Here is a 20,761-nt window from a genome sequence, read left to right as displayed (position 1 = left end):
CTGGGCTTCGGTCTGCCAGTCTGCGAAATGGAGATAGTTAACACCTACCGCACAGCGTTGCTCGGAGGGATGAAGCTCGGGCCAGGCTCGTCAGCCGCACACCTCGGTGGCTCCCCCAACTCGCTGAGAACAAGGTCAGGGCTGGCCCTTTCGTCGGAGTCCGACTACGCGCGTCCGCCCTGGCACTGCAGTATTAATCTGGCTCTAGGAAATCTTTTCACAGTCTAGTTTTTCCCCCCGGAAGGTTTTTTAACTTCTCGGTGTCCGTAACCGTTTAGCTCTTCAGGAATCTTGCTCGGAGGTCGCCGATGTGCCGCTAAGCCCGAGGTTTAAACCTCCAGCTTGATCGCCCATCCAGACTCTAACGAGGCAGCACTCTCGCGCTTTCACTCGCCCATTCCGTTCGGGGCTCCGCAAGGGTCCCCGAGAGAAGCCCAAGAGAGAAAAACGAGCTCCACTCCCAGTACGAGTAACCCCCTCGTTTCACTTCCGGGTTCGGAACCGCCCCTTCCGAGAACGTATCTCCAAGAGGGCGGGGCCTGCACTCCAGACGTGGTGGCGGGCGCATCGGTCGGCGCGCGGCGGTGACGTACAAGAACAACTACCAATGGGGAGCGGCGCTAGCTGACGCGCCCGCCCCGCCGGCCCCGCCCCCGCCCGGCGTCGGGCCTTCGGGCGGGCGGGAAGGGGCGGCCGCTGGGGCAGGATGGCGGCTGCGGCAGCAGCGGCGGGCGCGGGCGCGGGCGCTGGGGGCCAAGGTGCAACGGGCAGTGGCGGAGGGGCGCGCGAGGGCGCGCGGGTGGCAGCGCTGTGCCTGCTGTGGTACGCCTTGAGCGCGGGCGGCAACGTGGTCAACAAGGTGATTCTTAGCGCCTTCCCGTTCCCGGTCACCGTGTCGCTGTGCCACATCCTGGCGCTGTGCGCGGGACTCCCGCCGCTCCTGCGCGCCTGGCGTGTGCCCCCCGCGCCGCCTGTCTCGGTTCCCGGGCCCGGCCCGCATCCATCGGCTGGCCCGCTGCTGCCGCCACGGTTCTACCCTCGCTACGTGCTGCCACTCGCCTTTGGCAAGTATTTCGCGTCCGTGTCAGCGCACGTCAGCATCTGGAAAGTGCCGGTGTCCTACGCGCACACTGGTAGGTGTCACGTCCGGCCAGGGGGCGGTGGCTGGGGCGCGCCGCCTGGGGCCTCGGTGCAGGGTTAGGAGTGCATCTCCCTGGGCGCTTCCCGGTAGACAAAAACCCAGAACTAAGTCTGAGAAGCCGCCAGAACTTTGGGCTGAGAAGGGCCAGGCACCAGACTCTCGGGGAGGAAAGGGGTTAGAAAGGAACTGGAAGCTGAGTAGGGCGAGCCCAACTGTTGGGGTTGGGAAGAAACCCTATAAAAAGCGAAGGACTGAAGAAGTCTGAAGGGCTGCCAAAACTCCATCTCACGAGAGGTGGAACAGACTCCTGGTGAATTCAGGGAAGTCAGGCAGCCCACTGAATGCCCTTTCCTCTTTTTGCAGTCAAGGCCACCATGCCCATCTGGGTGGTCCTCCTGTCCCGGATCATCATGAAGGAGAAGCAGAGCACCAAGGTAATGCCCTGGCAGGAGCCTGGGCAAATGGGGGATTCCCAGCAATTGTCCAGCTGGTAACTGGTGGTTCAGGCTTCTGGCCTGCAGACCGCCTGGCTTCCTGTCAAATAAGGAAGTCAGTGTAGAGTTCTCCAGTGGCCCTTTTACTGCTAATGTCCTGGAATCACCCTGCAAACAGTGGTGTGTGGGATGTGTATCCCTGAGTGATCTCTGTGGTTTAGTTTCAGGAAAACCTCCATCCCTCTCAAGTCTAACTCTCTTTCTTTCTTTCTTTCTTTTTTTTTATAGTTAATTTTTTTTAAGTCGTTGATGGACACAATACCTTTATTTTACTTATTTCTTGATATGTGGTGCTGAGGATCAAACCCAGTGCTTCAAATGCGCTAAGCAAACACCCTACCACTGAGCTACAAGCCCCAGCCCTTTCTTTGAGTTTTGATTCCCTACCTGCATTGCTGGTAGGTGATGGATGGCTTGGTCCCATCTTGGCAAGGTACCTTCAGTGGGACCAGGGAATGGATCGGAACTCTCACAGATTTTTACTTCTCTCCAAGAAAAAATGCTTAGATAGGGGACTTTGTGGATCATAAGATGCTAGACAAAGGAGTTTGGTGTTGGCAAAATCCAGCAAAGTCTTAGAAATTAAACCAGTCAGGAATTGTGATGGAAGGGAAAATAGCAAGTGGGACTCAAGGCTGCACAAAGAAGATGCTCCTAGCACAGTCCAGAGCCTGTTGAAGATGCCAAGCCAGGGTATTTCCTGGCTCAGTGCAAGAGAACCTGTGGGTTTAGCCAGAACCAGCCTTGCCTTGTGTCTGGAAGTGGAAACGAGACTCCTGTTGTCCCAGCTGGAACCCATTTCATGCTGGACACAATGCCTCGTCCAAGTGGTCGGTTTCTGGCATCCTGTACTTTATGTAACTCGGAGCAGCAGTGCCCTGGATCAGCTTTTAGAAATTGGGCCACCTCTGGCCAGGATTTTTATTCTAGCCTGTCTTTATCCTAACAAGTCCTGTGTGTGCTCTGTAGCACTTCCCTATGGTGACGTCAGGTGTGATTGGCCTCCTGGGGGTCAGAATTGCCTGGAAGGTGTACAGCTACGTCACCTGATAGCACATGTGTTTATCAGGTTTCTCGTTGGACAAGACATTGTACCCAGCTTGGCAAGTTGCCAGAAACTTCACACAGTTTGGAAAAGACTAAGGATTAGCCCTGATAGGTAGACAGACTAATGATAACGATGTGATAATTTCTGGACCCACCCCACAAAGCAGATAAGGCAGATCTTTGTTACCTGATCTCAAGGAAAAAACTGAACTTCAGAGAAGAGAGTCCTATACCTGAGAGCCATAGCCAGGAAGGCAGAAGCTGGAATTCAGGTCCTCCAGTCTGTTCCCTTCAGTCTGCCCCTTCAGGGACATCTACCTATTTTGAGAATATTCTTTGTAGCTCAGGAGTCAGGAGAGTCAGACATGAAGTATGGATTCTGGAAACTGGGAGCTGTTTAGCCACCTGGAATTCTGTGCCTGTTGGAAGGCCTCTTATCATGTTTGCTGCTGGTTCATTCAACCAACAGTTGCTGAGCGGCTGCTGTGTGCTGGTCACCTGGAGAGAGCAGCAAACATGACTTTCCCTAAAGCTGGGCCTAGTCCGATGTAGGCCAGATGATGTGGTGACTTTTCTAGTGGGTTGCTGTATTAGCTCAGGCCTGGGCAGTGGGAACACAGCACAGGAATCTACCAGGGTATAGGGAGGTCAAGATCAGTTCTGGGTGGATGAACTGAGACCTCTGGGGTAAGAGGTCACTAGCAGGAGAAGGTGGAATGTCCTAGCCAGATGACTGTATTAGAGCCTGAAATAAGAGTGAGTGGTGGGAAGCCTTTCGGAGGACTGGGGTTTCAAATCCTGATGCTTGGCCAGCAGCTGGATAGATTTCTAGGTTAAGACCAGGCCCAGCTGTGGCCCTGGGCAGGGTTCTTGATGGGGGTGACAATATGGGCAAGACTGCCCACAAGGACACAAGCCCTGCCCCAGGTGCTCCATCTTCTCCCACTCACCCCCAACGGCTCTGTCATAGCAACATTAATTTCCAAAGTGGCAGATGCATGTCTTAGGTGAGGGAGAAGAGAGAAGCTGAGACTTTCCTGCAGGCCTTGGGGTGGGTGGCCCCTCTCTGCTCTGACGGTCAGCCTGTCCTGCCCTCCTCCTCCAGGTGTACTTGTCACTCATCCCCATCATCAGCGGCGTCCTGCTGGCCACCGTCACCGAATTGTCATTTGACATGTGGGGACTTGTCAGTGCCCTTGCTGCCACACTGTGCTTCTCGCTTCAGAACATATTCTCCAAAAAGGTATTTGGGCACCCTCACAGACTAGCATGATGTTTCTGTGGTACGGGGATGGCAGGCTGGTGGTGGTTTTGGAAACACTGGCCAAGTAGTGATTTCTTGATGTTAGAGAAAAGAATCCTTGTTGCCCTTTCTGCTTGTTTCTTCTGATTTTCTGTTTATCATATTGTTGAAATTTTTTTCTATTATAACATTAATATGTGCAATGTGGAAAAATAAGAGAAAAGCCCAATAAATTATTTGTTTGGCTGGTTATTTGGGGTACCAGGAATTGAGCCAAGGAGCACTTAACCATTGAGCCACATCCCTGGGCCTTTTTATTTTTTGAGACAAAGTCTCACTAGGCAACTTCCTAGTGCCTCACTAAGTTGTGGAGGCTGGCTTTGAACTTGGCATCCTCCTGCCTCAGACATCAGAGCTACTGGATTATAGGCATGCACCACTCCCAGCTAAATTAAAAAAAAACAAAAAACTTCTTGAACACCTAATATGTGCCAGGCACTGTGGTGGATGCTAGAGAAAAAGAATCAAGAAACCCGTCTTCCTGCCGAAGGGTGTCTACTTTATGGAGTCAAATATAGTTCCCTAAAGTTCATAAAGATAATAAGTATTCTGTTTTGTTGTTTTTGTTGCAGTGCTGGGGGTTGAAGCCAGGGCCTTGGGCATGCTGGGAAAGTTCTCTACCACTGAGCTACACCCCAGCCTAAGTTATGATTACTCTTAATGTTAACTTTTTTCCCCACAAAGTTCTTAGATTTGCAGTATTCTAGGTACATTTAAATTTTTGCTTTGTTCATTTGCTCTTATAGAATAGCATCCTCCCATATCATTAAAAATTATTGCTATTAGGGGCTGGGGTTGTGGCTCAGCAGTAGAGCACTCGCCTCACACGTGCGAGGCTCTGGGTTCGATCCTCAGCATCACATAAAAATAAATAAATAAAATAAAAATATTGTGTTCAACTACAACTAAAAAATAAATATTTTTAAAAAATTGTTGCTATTAATTAATGTAATTCTCACATACTTTCCAGATGCCACAGTGATGCAGTCAGTTTCCCCATTGGGAATCAGTCTGTTTTCCATTTTTCGTTGTAAATGTTTCAGTGATGAACATCTTTGTGCATAACATTTTTCTGACTCAGGTTTTTCCTTATGATAGACTAATAGTTCTTGGGTCAGAGGATATGAGATGTTTATAACTTTTCTATATGTTGCCTGGTTCTTTTCAAGAAGACCAGTTTAGACTTAAACCAGTAGAATATCAGACACCTATTTCACTGCGTCTTCTCCAGCATTGAGTGTTGCTCCTTTTTTTTCCTCAGGTCTTTATACGTGGAACATAGTGCTTATTTCATGCATGTGCTGTATGTCTCATAGATGCAATTACAGGTTTGCTGCCCAAGGTCAGATGTCAAGGTTAACATTCAGTCACTGTGTTTGGGCCTGAGTACCTGGAGTACTCTTGCCACTTATACTTTGAATCGTCTTCAGGTATTGAGAGATTCACGGATCCACCATCTCCGCCTGCTGAACATCCTGGGCTGCCACGCTGTCTTCTTTATGATCCCCACATGGGTGCTGGTGGACCTCTCAACTTTCCTGGTCAGCAGTGACTTGGTGAGTTGGCCACCACTAAGAACTCACCATTTTCTTAAGTAATTTCAAAATAGGTGCTTTGTTGGGGAGATATGGTTCTGTGGCCACTTTGGAGCAGTCTTTTGGTATCTGTATTAGTCCATTTTCTGTTGATGAAATATCTGAGGCAGGCTGACAGTATAAGGAGGTTGGTTTAGCTCCAACGTCCAAACAGCATGGAACAGGCTTGAGTGAGGTCTCCCCTGACTATATCACATGGTGGACGAGAATGGTGGGAATGTGCATGAAACAAGAAACCGGAAACTCTGGGATCTAAAATTTTGTGTTTCTCAGTTTTCCATTGCTATGACAAAATACCTGAAATAATCAGTTTAAAAGGAGGAAAGGTTTTGAATCAGTTTCAAAGGCTTCAGTCCATGGTTTCTTGGCCCTGTTACCTTAAACCTCTTGTGGCACAGTATATTATGCAGAAAGCACATGGCAAAGGAAGTCTCCTCATGTCATGATGGACAGGAAGCAAAAAAGAGAAACAGGAAGGATCCAGTTTTCCCAATATCCCCTCCAAAGGCACACCCCCCAATGACCTAACTTCCTCCCACTAGGCCCTACCCACTAATGGTTCCACCACTTCCCAATAGAACCACTGTCTGTCAACCAAGCCTTTAATACATGGGCCTGTGGGGACATTTATCCAAATTGCAGCAAATTTCTTAGAGGATCTGCTTCCTGTTCACTTAAGAACCTCCCACTGAGCCCCACCTCCTCAAGATCCTACCACCTCAACCCCACCACACTGAAGACCAAGCCTCCCAACAAGGAACCTTCGGAGGACCACCATGTCCAAACCACAGCAGCATTTGACAGCCAGCCCTCTCAACATGTGGCTCTTTTTTAAGAACATTGCACATAGTCCAAGAAGTGGACTTTCTTTGCATTTCCTTTCTGGTGTGCTTGATCCCAGGTGCTAATAGATGCTACACTTGGATTGGGAGCATAAAGGCGGTAAACACCCGCACGGGTGACTCTTTCCTGTTCTGACAATGTCGTTCACATCTCACTTTGATGTTTTTTGTTTTGTTTTGAAACCGGGTCTTGCTATGCTGCCCAGGCTGCTCCAAACTCCTGGGCTCAAGCAGTCCTCCTGCCTCAGCCTCCCAAGTTGCTGAGCTGCAGGCTGCGTCTGGCATCATTCCCACTGATCGACTGGCTTACTTCCTTACCTGTTTTTTTAATTTTTTATTCATTCATTCATTCATTCAGAGCTGGGGCTGGAACCTTGGCCTCGTACAGGCTAGGCAAGTGCTCAACCTCTGAGCTACCCCTCTGTCCCACTATGACTTTTCTAAACCATGCTCACAGGGCTCAGATCCTTTATGGGATCAGCCCTATCAGTGTTTTCATTGATTCCAGACATATTCATAAACACTTGAGCACTGGAATAAAGGTCTTCCTGCCACCTGCACATTCAGCCTTGAGAATGTGAGAAACTAATGCAGGTGACTGTGGTAACAAGGAGGGAAATGTTACTCTTTTTGATCTGAATTAGAAAGGACAAGTAAATGTTTATTGAGGGATAAACATGGTGCAGCTGGATTTGTGACTTTCTTTTTCTTTTCTTTTTTTTTTTTTTTTTTTTTTGATTTTTTCAGTGCTTGGGATGGAAACCTAGGCCTTACACATGCTAGGCAAATGTTCTACCACTAAGACACATGCCCAGCCCCCAACTCCCTCTCCTAATTACCAATTTTCAGAGCAAAGAGTTGAAGTTCACTTTAGATATTGATCAGGAATAGTTGAAATTTTCTGCTTTTTATGGGACTCAAGGGAGTTCTTTAGTTTTTTCAGTTTCCTTGTATATATCATGTGTGTGTCAGTTACATCGATTCTTTTTCCTATTCAAATTGTCCTGGTTTAGCTGAGGGACCTCTTTTGATTGGCTCCCTGTGCCTTCAGCACCACAGTCAGTCTTTGATATCAGCTTTGGTCCCAGTAGATGCTCAACACCATCTTGGGTACTTCCTGACCCAAACCTGCCATCAGCTGCTCCTTTAGGAGCCCAGGTTGCTTTAGAGGGGTAGGGTATTTAGTGCCACAAACTGGGTGATCTGTGTGCTTATTGCTGTTAAGTTGACATTCCTGTTAGGCCTTTGCAGCAAAAAACAAGATATACACATAGTTGATTCTCCAGATCTACAGATTTCATATCCACAGAATCATCCAACTTCAGATGAGAAACAAAAATTATGTCTGTACCAAACATGCACAAACTTTTTTTCTTGTCATAATTTCCTTAACAGTGGAGGTTAGCATGTGTTTCCATAACATTCCCTTCTGTCGGGTATCACACATCATGTGGAGATGATGTAAAGTCTACACCCCTGTGTATGGAGATTCTATGCAGATATCCATGTAAGGGACTTGAGCGTCTGTGGACTTTGGTTGTGGGGGCAGGTGATGCTGGGACTTGAGACTAGTGGGGACCGATTTAGAGTAATTAATTCTAACTCTGATTTAACATTCTGGGATCTTTACTGCTTTGATTTTTATTTACATATCTTCCTGTCACGCTTGGTTTCTCTCCACGTTTCTTATTTATTTAACCTACCAGAGTTCTGCCGTTACGTTAGTTCGCCTGACTTCCGTGTGTGATCACTTCAGAGTGAGACGCCCTGCGGATGAGACACCCACCACTGGAGTTCTGAGAGCACCTTAAGATTTCTTTGCAGCTTCATTTGTCCTTAAAATATGTTCCATTAAAGATGAGCCACTGAGACCCCGTGCTCTCAGGCCCTCTGAGAGCATTCTTGGTGGTGTGCATGTCATCGGGTTGTTGTGCAGCCCGGTGGCTTGGCTCCCATTTGTTTTCAGTTCTCCCCAGTTGCTTCCCCCAGGCACTGGCCATGTGGAACTTTAGGGGCTGGAGTGTGCAGCTCAGTGGGAGAACACTTGCCTCACATGCAGAAGCCAGGGGTTCAGGCCCCAGCACCATAAAACAGCAACAAAAGCTTTTATGGTTCCAGAGCCAAACTAACAAGGTCATTCAGACAGGTCTGGCCTCCAGCGTGCTGCCTCTGCCGTATCGCCTTGTATGACTATTATTTGGCTCTTGGCTTAACCTTTCAGAATTTCTCTTTGCAAATGGGAACACATTTGTATATTTGTTAATATGCTCCTTCCTTACACAAAAAGTGACATTTCATTTTATTGTATCTTATTTTATGTATGTACATACATACCCTCACTGTGTTGCCGAAGCTGGCCTTGAACTCCCACCTCAGCCTTCCACATAGCTGGGGTCACAGCTACACACCACCATGTCCAGCTAAAGTGACATTTGTGTTATGAGTTAGATATAGAGGTTGAGTATCTTGAGACCAGAAATGGTTCAGATGTTGGAAGGTTTTTTGGTTTTATCTTTTTTGATTTTGGAATATTTTCCTAGAATTTACTGGTCAAGCATCCCTAACCCAAAAACCTAAAACCCAAAATGCTCCCAAATCCAAAACTTTTGAGCAGTCAAAGGAAATATGGTCCTAAGAAAAGGAAATTAGCCTCATTTGCATTTTTCTCTCTCTTTTATACCCTTGCTAGTTGACCTCTGCTATAGAATGGATATTGAATTCCCACAAAGGCCTGCTGTTCACAGCTTGGTCCCCAGGATGGGACTCTTGGGAGGGAATAGAGCCTTTAGGTGAGGATCAGTGGAAAAGCCTGAGGTCATTGCAGGTGTGCCTTTGAAGGGGATTGTGGCCTCTTCCTTCTGCCTCTGCTTCTTGGCTGAGTCAGGCTGTTTCTTCCACCACATATTCCTGCCATGATTTGCCACCCTCACCAGAGGCCCACAGCATGGGGTCAGTCAATCTTAGACAGGAATCTCTAGAACTGGGAGCCAAAATAAACCTTTTCTTTTTATCTGTTAACTGCCTCAGGTGTTTTGTTATAGTGCTGGAAAGTTGACTCCTGCAGTCTGTAGATACTCAGCAGTAGGCTTCCCTGGCCACCTGTCCAGGGGCCGGCTGCCTCCTCCTCACCTGTCTGGCTGTCCTGGGACCTGTCCTGTGGTCCAGCTCTGCTAGTTGTGTCCTCTTGACTTCTAGATACCTTAATCACAGCAGTCTCACTCCACAGAAGGTCAGAATGGCTAACTAAAGTTTGCTTTTGCTTTTTTTTTTTAATATTTTTGTTTAGTTGTCAATGGATTTTTATTTTATTTATTTATTTTTATGTGGTGCTGAGGATCGAACCCAATGCTTCACACATGCTAGGCAAGTGCTCTACCGCTGAGCCACGACCCCAGCCCCACTTTTTTTTTTTTTCTTTTTTTTGACGTGATGGGGATGTTTGGAACCCGTGCCTTTCACATTCTGGGCAAGTGCTCTACAACTGAGCTAAACCCCCAGTCCTTTTTATTCTTTTTAAAACTTTGAGGCAGAGTCCTGCTGAGCCACCCAGGCTAACCACAAACTTGCAATCCTGCCTCCATGTCCCGAGTGGCTGGGGTAGTGGGCGTGTACCACCACACCAGGTTTAACTTAAATTTTGATAACATCCCCTCTCCTTGTGTTAGTTTGGACTAAGATTGGTTTTGGGTTTGGTTGGTTGGTTGTTTTGGTGCTGGGATGGAATCTAGGGCCTTGTGCATGCTGAATACACACACTACCATGAAGCTATACTACACCCCCAACCCAAAATTGTTTTGTAGCACTTTCAGAGCCAGAGTTTGGTTTGATCCTGACAGGAACAGTATTGGCCCAGTAGAGCCGGGATCAATCCCTCCCATTTCCCCTCTGGTAATATAGAAGAGGACACCCAGACCAGGGAGGTCCAGCAGTTTGCCCAGAGGCCTGCTGTCATGGGCGTACACCATTGCTCTCAGATTTCCAGGTTCTTTGCACATTCAGGCGCCGTCTGTCCATGACCTTCCATCCTACAGAATGCATCATGTCCAATAAGTAAACTATTACTTTGACCCCAGAGCTCCCAGCCATTCTCTGTCCAGGAACAAGAAGAGTTTTGGTTTCTGTCCAGTTTTGCACCCTTTGGGCACCTGGCCTTACCTCTCCCAGCCACTACCTCCTTGGCTGGAGATGATCAGTGATTATTGTGCCACATCAGAGATTATATGTATAAAGTACCTGGTGTGACACGATGACCACATGCCTGGACTTGATTCCTACCAACTGATTGTAGGGCCCTAATAAGACAGATGCAGCATCCCCTCCCCCCACCTCTTCAAGTGGGCATGGAGATGTGGGGCTGCTGCTGTCTGCTCATCCTTGCCTCCCTGTCTCTGCAGACCTATGTCTCCCAGTGGCCCTGGACACTCCTGCTCCTGGCTGTGAGTGGCTTCTGTAACTTTGCCCAGAATGTCATTGCCTTCAGCATCCTCAACCTCATCAGCCCCCTGAGCTACTCTGTGGCTAATGCCACAAAGAGAATCATGGTCATCACAGTGTCCCTGATCATGCTGCGCAACCCAGTCACCAGCACCAATGTCCTGGGCATGATGACGGCCATCCTGGGGGTCTTCCTGTACAACAAGGTGAGCCTTGGGGGAGGGAGGCTGTCCGTGTCGCACCCAGGAAATCACTCAGATTGGTGGAAGGGGGAAGGGAGGGCCCTGGCGGGAGCTAGAGGCCCAGGCTCTGTTTCCCAGCCGGGTCACTGACCTGGATGCCACATCATCTACCTGGCCTTCCTTTTCCTGCATAGATGACCTCAGGTCATCACAGCACTCCAGTTATGGTCTTCCAGTCTTTGGAACCTTGCCTGGGGATTCGCTCCTTCCCCTCAAAGGTATTAAGTCCCATGTTAAGTACGTGGCCTGGCTCACAGGGAGGACTTGCCTTCTCCTTCTGTCTGTTCTCTGTGGTTGTCTACTAACCACTTGGTGGTCAGACTCGAGCCCTGCTCAGTGTCGGCCTTCAAATTGTGAGCTACTCGACGACCCCCCCGGGTGTGTCCTGGTGAATGAGCCCCACGGTCTCATTGCTCTCTTTCCTGTGCAGACCAAGTATGATGCAAACCAGCAAGCCAGGAAGCACCTCCTCCCAGTCTCCACCGCAGATGTGAGCAGCAAGGAGCGCCATCGGAGCCCCCTGGAGAAGCCCCACAATGGCATCCTCTTCCCTCAGTACGGGGACTATCAGTATGGCCGCAACAACACCCTGACAGACCACTTTCAGTACAGCCGGCAGAGCCACCCAAACTCGTACACTTTGAACCGCTATGACGTATAGAGCCTAGAGCTGGGGCAGGGCCTCCTGCGACTCCCTCCCTCAGCCCCCAGCAGAGACTCTGACAAGCAGTGAATGTACAGCCCTGCCAGAGAACAGTGGGTGACTTACCACCGCAAGACCTAGGGGCTCCTGGCCCCGAGTGGGCAGAAGGGGGTGTGACTGCCGCGTGGATGGCGATGGGCTCTGGGCAGAGGGAGATCCACATGGAGACCAGGCACACTCTTTCTTCCCGGAGTCCATCGTCAGCGGCCATGACCCTATGGAGCTCTTGACCAAATTTCACCTTTCCACGTGGAGTTCTTCCTCAAGCAGTGTATGTCACACTCCTTACTCAGCTTTCCAGGTGACATCCCGGACCAGAGAAGGGGGATCCCTATGGATACAGACCTGGAGTGATCAGGAGCTGATTTCCTGGGGGGGTCGAGGAGAGGATTGTAGGGTGGTGCTTGAGAATGACAGACTAGCTGCTTTAATTTCACTGCTCAGACATGCATAGGACCAGGTGGGCATCATGTGGCCAGTAGCCTGGGAGAGTCGCTCCGGACACCGCAGCCACAGAGGCGGACCCAGTCTCCCAGTCAGTCCCGAGGCTGTCTGCAGTCACTGGCATGCGCTGCAGAGAGCGAGCCCCGCAGCTGGCACTGGACTCCTGGAGGTTGAGTCTTTGACTTGCAGGTTGAAGTTGGCATCCACCTAAGTCCAGGGGAAGGGAAATCCTCGTCCACCTTTCTCTTCCCTTGCCAGAGCAGGGCACGTCCCCTCTGCAGGCAGCACACGGGATCTGTAGGAAATCATGTTGTGTTCAAGCTGTTTTTCTGTAGTACTTGTTCTTTTTAGATGAGTCTTGGCCACTTCAGTGATGACTTGGAAGGCTGTTTGGTGGGGAGATCTTGATTTTATGAGGATCTTGCATTTTTCTAGAGAATTTTATAGTCGTGTGTTTTTATGCCATGGCCCCCATTAGGGGACACAGCAAAACTAGCTTTGGATCAGAAACCATCATTTCTAAATGGTTAAAAAGAAGACAAGTTCCTACTGGTGATGCCTATCTGACTAGTTTGGTAATAAGTAAGAAGCAATGAAGTTCTGAAGCTTTTCTCTTGATGCCCACAATCACTGAAAATGGAAGGAATCCAGATTATCTCAGTGTTTGGTGTAATCAACAACACCAGTGTTTTGCGTCTGTGATGTTTGTGTTGTGTGTAAGGATGAATTGTCTCCTGGAGAAGGGGAGAAGGGGGAGCACCAAGCTAAAATTTTGTTTGCCAAATCAGATTCTTTGGTCAATAATGGTTTATGAGCTGGGCACAGTGGTACATACCGATGATCCCAGCTACTGGGGAAGCTGAAGCAGGAGAATCCCCTAATCCCAGAAGTTTAAGGCCATCCTGGGCAACAAGGTGAGACCCTGCCTCAAAAAAAGAGAAAAAGAAGTTTGGCTTTGGGTAGAATCATATCAGGAAAATTATAGGACCCCAGGGTGGCAGGGTTCCAGTTGTGGCCTTAGTCTTCTGGCATCATGGAGGGGACCACTGGCTTGACTTCTGGGGTCTTTGGTGATATCTGCCCTTGTTTCTTCAGCACTGTCCCCAACTTCCAGCTACACGTGGGGACAGTGAGTCATAGATAGGACACCAGTTCGCCCTTTATCTCCTGTTGAATGCAGTGTTTCCCGCTCCAGAGGAAGCAACACTGTTTCTGCTGCACTGGAGTTTGGTTTTGTTTTGTTTTGTTTTCTGCTTTTGATAATTGCAATTTTGTATTGAAGGGTTTGGTTTTCGTCTGCTTATGAATGGGCCACTTTGCTCCTTGCCGAAGTTACTCATCAGAAGCCTCAGGAGAATCCCTGTTTGTCCATCTGTTGTTCATTGCTTAATAGTATTTTGATCCCAGGTTTTGAGACAATTGCTGGGTAAAATAGGAAGAACAATCCTGACGGTGTTATTTATGAAAAGATCTTGCTGAGTGCCTTCACCAGAAGCTGTGGAACTGTGGTTGAATTGTTCTCACTGGTGAATGCATTGCAAAGGTGTATGGTGGTAGTTTATGATTATAGTTAAGTGATTCCTCAAACATATCATTGAACTCCAAAATGAATTATGCCTCTGTCTGGGTTTAATGAAATTTCTGATGTTACTGAAATTTGCCTATTAACATGTTTTCCTTTTCCAAAGCAAGACATGCTGGTGAGAGGAAATGACTGTCTAGTTTTATTATGGTTTATAAATTAATAAATGGGATATTTAATTCTGTACATTAACGTACAGCAAGTCCATACACTGGAATGAATGCGACAATCATGTTAGAGCAACTTGTCAGGTTAAAAGTCAACACTTTCAAGTCTTGAAGGTTCCAGCTTGACACTGGGTCTATTTGAGGCCTGTGCCCTGGCCTGCTGCCCCCTCCTCCTCGTGTGGGCAGCTCTGCTCTCCTCACCCTCGTTGATGGGGTTGTAGTGCTTCACGCCTCTGTGACGTGGTCTGGCCTGTGACAGTAACTCCTACCCAACTCCTTCATTTTACAGAAGGAGAAACAGGCTTAGAGGGCATTTTTGAGTAGTGTTTGTTCACTGTTGTGACTTGGTATGAAATTTTTATGCACCTTATTTTAAGTCATTCGTTTTGGGGGAAACCAGACCTTTATGACAAAGGAGATAAGCCAAATAACATTCGAATGAGGAAGGACTTAAGTTTTTGAATTTTGCTGTGTATCTAGTCTATACCATGTATCAGACCCTTTATTACCTCTGGACCATAACCAGACCCGAATACCTTAAGGTCTTACAGCCTTAAGAACCCAGAACATTAATTTATTAAAAGACCTGAAAATTCCAATTTTTTTTTTAAATTGTCACCTGTTTGCAAGACTTCAATGCTATCGACTGTTCTGTGGGAATAACTGTATATTCATGATGGCATTTACCAAAAATAAATGATGGTCTCCAGGGAATTGAGATTGGTCTCAGATTTGAGTGACCCTGTGTTCAGCATGCCCAGCAACAAAATGTAAAAGAGGTCAACAAGTACGGTGGCTTTGGTCCTCCCGTCTCCATGTATTCACCTATTTTTTCCCTCTAGGCCAGAAACTAGGATGTGATTTGTGGGTTTTCAAGGAGGTAGGAGAGACTCGGGAAATCCAGGCCCATTGTGGTGGCTGTGCTATAGCTCATACTGAGGTCATGTGCCCAGTGCAGGGGTAGGCTTTTTGCAGTTCTGGTGTGTTTTGTGGACCTGGAGATGGAGCCCAGGACCTCAGGCATTGTAAGCACACCGAGCCACACCCTCAGCCCTGTTGTTTCATTAACCTTGTTCTATAGATGAAAATGAGGCCCCAAGAGGCCGGGTCACTTGTCTGGAGCTATATAGCTACCTGTCTGACTCCAAAGCCCGTTTTCCCATGTTGCTCAAACCACCCCTGCCAGAGACTGTCCTCCAAGCCCAGCTGAGGAAGACATGAGCAGCCACAGTGGCGTGCAGCGTCTCAGTGCATAACCCTCTTGTTCAATGATTTACTAAGCACTTAATGTGTGCCAAGTAACAGGAACTGATACGTGTAAGGCTGCCACCCAGAAAGCTCCCACCTTCATCTGCAGATGTGTAACTAGAGAGCACAAGAAGCGGTGTCAGAGGGACGCAAAAAATGCCAAAGAGTGCAGGGCAGTCATTTCGGCAGCCTGATGGGGAATTGGAGTGTTTTATTTGACTTGTGTTTACAATCACAGTATTAGAGGCCAGGAGAGCGCAAGTACACCGATTACACAAAGTGGAAAATGGAAATAGTTGTTCAGCCCACAGGACAACCTGGGCCCCGGGGGAGAGACCTGTCCCAAACCTAGGGCCTTTTGCCCTGCACCGCTGCCATGGGAGAGCCTTTTGATTTTCCTCAGTTTTGTCACACAAGAGTTTGTGCCATCAAAGGAGTAGCCTTTCATGTCACCTGACAGGACTTTGCTGCTGGTTAGACCCTCCAGCCCATAGAGGGACAACCCAAATGGCTTTGCAGTTTATTGCTGTGATTGTAACAGGGTTTCCGAGTCCTTGCATCAGGACTGGGTCACTGCTGTACAAATCTAGGCCTGGTGTGCAGGGTCAGGATTAAAAGTGGCCCTGTGAAGACCCAGCCAAACAGTAGAGTCCAAACTCCCATGTGGGAATGCCCTCTCCCAGAGTCTCAATTACCTCCTTAAGGCAGAAGTTTGCTGGTGATGTGGACACAATCAGGTCCAGGCCAGTGTCCCCTAGAACCAGCCTCTCTTCCCTGGGCAGGGCAGGACCTAAACCATTCCTCCTGTTGCAGCTTTCAGCTAGCTAACCATATGTGGCTCAGTAACTGCAGAATGCAAGGTCACAGTCACACCAAACCTTTGCGTGACTGAGCCCACCAGTCTGGATGGGCCTGTATGTTTCAGTCACCCACTACATATTTCATAACTTATAGCTTATATATATTTTTTAAGTTTAAAAATCTGTCAAAGCAAAAATAAATTACCTATATGCAGGCATTTAAATGAAGGAGGTAGCTGGGCACACTGGCTCACACGTGTAATCTCAATGACTCTGGAGGCTAAGGCAGGAGTCCAAACCACAAGTTTGAGGCCAGTCTGGACATTTATGGCTGAGACGCAGAGTGCTCCTTGGTTCAATCCTTAGCACCACAAAAAAAAAAAAAAAAAAAAAAGAATAAATAAAAATAAAGAGGTACATCCTATACAGAGGAAATAATTTCCTAAATATACCAGTGAGTAAAATACATGAAGGCTGGGACTATAGCTCAGTAGTAAAGCACTTTCCTAGCATGTGTGAGGTCCTGGATTTGATCCTCAGCACATAAAAAGTAAATAGAATAAAGGTATTGTAGAAAAAAATTATTAAGGAAAATATACAAATGTGCTTGTTAATATATAGTTTCTCTCTGGAGAGATCCACAAGAGATTAGGTTATAGCAGTTAGCTCTGTGGTGGATAATTACAGATGGTTTTTTTTTTCCCAAAACTATGCAAATTACTTTGTAATGGCCTTAGAAAAAGAATATGCCAAAAATATTTTCTTGTGTTATCAAATATTCTCCGTTGATTTTGTGTCTGTGTACATGATACCATAATTAGAAGGATGTGCTACAATTAACCAATCCCTAGGGCTGAATGTTTAAAATTTTGCCATTTTATGGAATAAATTTGCAGTGAACAGTGTAGCACATCCTTCTAATTTAGGATAAATTCTTCAAGACTTGTTTGCATATGGTTTTAAACTTGTTTCCATTTTGCTTCTCAATGTTCTTAGTCCGTTTTCTATTGCTGTAACAAAATACCTGACACAGAATAATTTACACAGAACAGTTTATTTGGCTAACAGTTTTGGAGTGGGAAGTCCAAGAACATGAAGCTGAAGTCTGCTGAGGACCCTCTTGCTGCATCATCCGATGGTAAAGGGCATCACAAGACAACATTGAGCAAGTGTGCATCAGCTCAGATCTCTCAAAGCCCACCAAGAGGGCCCCTTCCTCAATTCATCTAACCCTAAATAGCTCCCAAAGGTCTCACTTCCAAATACCATCAACCCAGACATGGGGATCATCTCGGGGGTATACATTTCACAAAAATCGTTTTACTTAAAGAGTCTTGCTAGAGCCAATGGTACACACTTGTAATCCCAGCAACTCGGGAAGCGGAAGCAGGAGAATTGCAAGTCTGAGGCCAGCCTGGGTAACTTAGCAAGACCCTTACAATAAAAAGACTGGGAAAGCTCAATGATAAGATGTCCCTGGATTAAAAAAAAAAAAAAAAAAAGTCTTCAGTTTCGAGGAAATATTATGGGAGAACATCTCTGCAGCAGTCTGAACTATTTATACTGTTTTCTCTAACCAGTGGATTCTGGTTTGGCCTTTTCAAAGGCGCTTGGGAGAGGCCCCTGCGGTGCTCATTTTTTCAGTCTCAGATAAATGGTATTTTAATCTGAAATGATCATATGAAAGCAGGTGCACAGGTCTTTCCAGAGGGCAGGTGAGCAATGTCAGTACTGCCCTGCAGGGTCCTTCACTCAGCACAGCATCGATGAGCATTGACATTTTGTAATAGTATACTGAAGCCAGGCGAGGTGGCGCATGCCTGTCATCCCAGTGGCTCCGCTCGTGAGGCTGAGGCTGAGGCAGGAGTATCGACTTCAAAGCCGGCCTCTGCAACAGCGAGGTGCTAAGCAACTCAGTGAGACCCTGTCTCTAAATAAAATACAAAATAGGGCTGGGGGTATGGCTCAGTGGTAGTGTGACCCTGAGTTCAATCCCTGGTACCAAAAAAATTTAAAAAGTAGCCTGAAAGTGGAACTAACCAAAGACTCCTTAATACACATTCACTAACCTTTTTTTTTTTGATACCAGGGATTAAACCTAGGACACCTAAACCACTGAGCCACACCCCCAGCCCTTTTTTAATTTTGAAACAGGGTCTCTCTAAGTGCTGAGACTGGCTCCTCCTGCCTCAGCATCCCAAGCCACTGGGATTACAGACATGCACCACCATGCCTGGCTCATTAACCTTTCTTCCCCACCCCCATCTATTTATTTATTCATGGTAGGGAATTGAACCTAGGGCCTCTCATCTGCGAGCCAAGCACTGTATCACTAAGCTACATCCCCAGTCCTTTTCATCTTATTTTTAGACAGGATCTTGCTAAATTGCCCAGGCTAGCCTTGAACTTAAAATCCTCCTGCCTCAGCCTCCCAAGTAGCTGGCATTACAGGCAATGCATTACCATGCCCAGCTTTAAAGATTCTTAACTGGCTCTCCTGAGATCCTGGGGTTGGAGGGCCCATGATGGGGCAAGCATGTAGGCCTATAGTCCCAACTACTGGGAGGCTGAGGCAGGAGGAGAACTTGAGCTCAAAAATTCCTAGACTAGGGCTGGGGTTGTAGCTCAGTGGTAGAACACTTGCCTTGCACATGTGGGGCACTGGGTTCAATCCTCACCACATACAAATAAATAAAGGTATTGTGTCCATCTACAACTAAAAATTTTTTTAAAAAAATTATACACTAGCTTGGATAATAGAGACCCCATCTCAAAAAATCAAATGAACAAGACCCTGATAAATGTTGTATATCTTCAGCCCACAAAAATACATATATGTATAGTATTTTATCAACTCTATTAGTTCATGGTTCTCCGAAGTCCATCCATATGGATTTTTTTTTGAGAGAGAATTTTTTAATTCAACATCTTTATTTTATTTTTATGTGGTGCTGAGGATCGAATCCAGTGCCCCGCGCATGCCAGGCGAGTATGCTTGAACCGCATCCCCAACCCTAGATCTCTTAATATAGGTCCTGACTGGTAAGATCCAGACTACCAATCCTTACACAAACAGTAAAATCCCATGCCTACCCTTCCGCCTGAAACAGTCACAAAGCTGGCTCATTGTACAGTTCTCAGTGCAAAACCTCACTTCAGAAGAGCAGTTCATGGTAATCCTACTGAAACAGAGATCCCTTTGAACTTAAAGGCTGAATTGTTTTAGCTCCCCAACTTCCTCATGCTGAGAATGGAAACTTTACCCCATGTCCCTGGCAGTGGTCAAGAAAGCTGAAAATGACATGTCCTCTAGTTAGTATAGCCCGGCAAATAAATAAATTATACACAACCACACACACACACACATATATCTCCTGACTTCTGTTCCTACAAATTGTAACTGCTTCCCTAAGACCAAGGGCAGTTTGATCAAACTATTAAATTCTTTTTCTTTATACTGTTTGCTTATTTCTTATACAGGAGGACAGCAGAATCCAGCCAGCCAGGATACAAACAGGCTCTGTAGCTTGCAGGGTAGGCTCCACTCTCCCACGTTCTGGTTAGAGCACCTTGTCTTCTCCCTACTATTACATAATATATTCATTTATTGATTTATGCTCTCCCCCCATAGTCTGTGGACTCCCTTAGAGCAGAGCTGAGGTCTGACTTGTTGCAGCTGTTATCTATAAGCCATTCTATCCAGTCACCAGCTTTTGAGAGCCAACAATGGTGAACATTTGCACTGACGACAGGAAAAACAAACCTGGAACCCAAATTAAACAAAATGTTATCCCCAGAAAAGAACTCCACTATTCTCATGAGTATACGCTTACTTTTAAAAAATTACACTCAATTATCGTTTGAATTTCATAAATAAAATTTTTCTAGATATTTCTCTCTGGTGATATAAGTATCTAAATAAGATCCTTCACCATCCCTCCCAGCCCGTAGAGCCTAAAATACTTGCTTTCTGGGCATTAAAAAGTTTGCGGACCCCTGGCCTAGAGCAATACTTGACATACAACAGGCAATCCGTAAAGCGTCTGTTGGAATTTTGCAACAGCAACAAAATGAAATACGTATGTATCCACTTGTATAGAAAAACCACGGAGGTATAGCTGGCCATGCGTTAACAAAATGGGAACATTAAAGGGGTCCGAGTTAAAGAAGATAGCCACACAATCGATGTCCGCTATTGATCGCTACTTCAGGTTATCTTGCCCCACAATTTTCACGTTGCCTTCATAATCATTTCAGAAGCGACGAAAGTGCACCTTTTAAGAACCCACTGGGCTCGCAGTCTGCGGCCAGTGTTGAGGGGAGAAGGGTTACCCCAGCCAAAGTCTTCCTTACCAAAGCGAAGAGTCGAGCGGAGGACACCTAAATAGAGCCTGCTGCAATCTCCGCCAGGAGAACGTGAGGGCGCCGAGCCCCGCAGCCTCCGGATGCACACCTCCTTGTCTCAACGAGCCTGCAAAAACAGAGGCCCTGTCCCGAGTAGAAACTCCCTAGACTCTTGATCTTCTATCCGCGACACAGTGCTGTACGGACGCCTTGGTCCCGCGAGCCTTTCACCTACTGCACTGAAACGCGCGCCAGTGGCTCGGTCAGCGCACGCGCCTCGCTGGCCCCTCCTACGCTCTGAGCCCAGCGCCGCTTCTTCCCGCCTGGCTCCTGCCTTTACTTCCGGGGTTTCCCAGCGACGGCCGTAAGTGGCGG

The 20,761-nt window shown here is 47.2% G+C and overlaps 1 protein-coding gene and 1 long non-coding RNA gene across 2 annotated transcripts; one reads left to right on the top strand and one right to left on the bottom strand.

The window, feature by feature from the left end:
* The first annotated feature begins 648 nt into the window (after positions 1-648).
* Positions 649-14,712, top strand: Slc35e1 (solute carrier family 35 member E1). The gene is made up of 6 exons (XM_005333033.5): positions 649-1,133; positions 1,505-1,575; positions 3,788-3,925; positions 5,416-5,541; positions 10,817-11,062; positions 11,529-14,712. Exons 1-6 carry the CDS (start codon positions 707-709, stop codon positions 11,757-11,759), a joined length of 1,239 nt encoding a protein of 412 aa, XP_005333090.1. The 5' UTR covers positions 649-706; the 3' UTR covers positions 11,760-14,712.
* A 2,365-nt stretch (positions 14,713-17,077) lies between these two features.
* Positions 17,078-20,755, bottom strand: LOC120891502 (uncharacterized). Its single transcript, XR_005735960.2, has 2 exons — positions 20,396-20,755; positions 17,078-19,805 (listed from the first exon to the last, which is right to left on the bottom strand). It is a non-coding gene; the product is annotated as an uncharacterized LOC120891502 (long non-coding RNA).
* Positions 20,756-20,761: the final 6 nt, after the last annotated feature.

This window comes from Ictidomys tridecemlineatus, chromosome 2 (genome assembly GCF_052094955.1).
Source record: "Ictidomys tridecemlineatus isolate mIctTri1 chromosome 2, mIctTri1.hap1, whole genome shotgun sequence".
NCBI classification, from domain to species: Eukaryota; Metazoa; Chordata; class Mammalia; order Rodentia; family Sciuridae; genus Ictidomys; species Ictidomys tridecemlineatus.
The sequence above is the reverse complement of the archived record's forward strand: the minus strand, read 5'-3'. Positions and strand labels throughout refer to the sequence as shown.

Bases quoted from the DNA above. Each gene is read 5' to 3' on its own strand.
- Slc35e1 (XM_005333033.5), top strand. From the start codon at position 707: ATGGCGGCTGCGGCAGCAGCGGCGGGCGCGGGCGCGGGCGCTGGGGGC. The intron at 3,926-5,415 runs GTATTTGGGCAC...AATCGTCTTCAG, and splicing joins AGAACATATTCTCCAAAAAG to GTATTGAGAGATTCACGGAT. The intron at 5,542-10,816 runs GTGAGTTGGCCA...CTGTCTCTGCAG, and splicing joins TCCTGGTCAGCAGTGACTTG to ACCTATGTCTCCCAGTGGCC.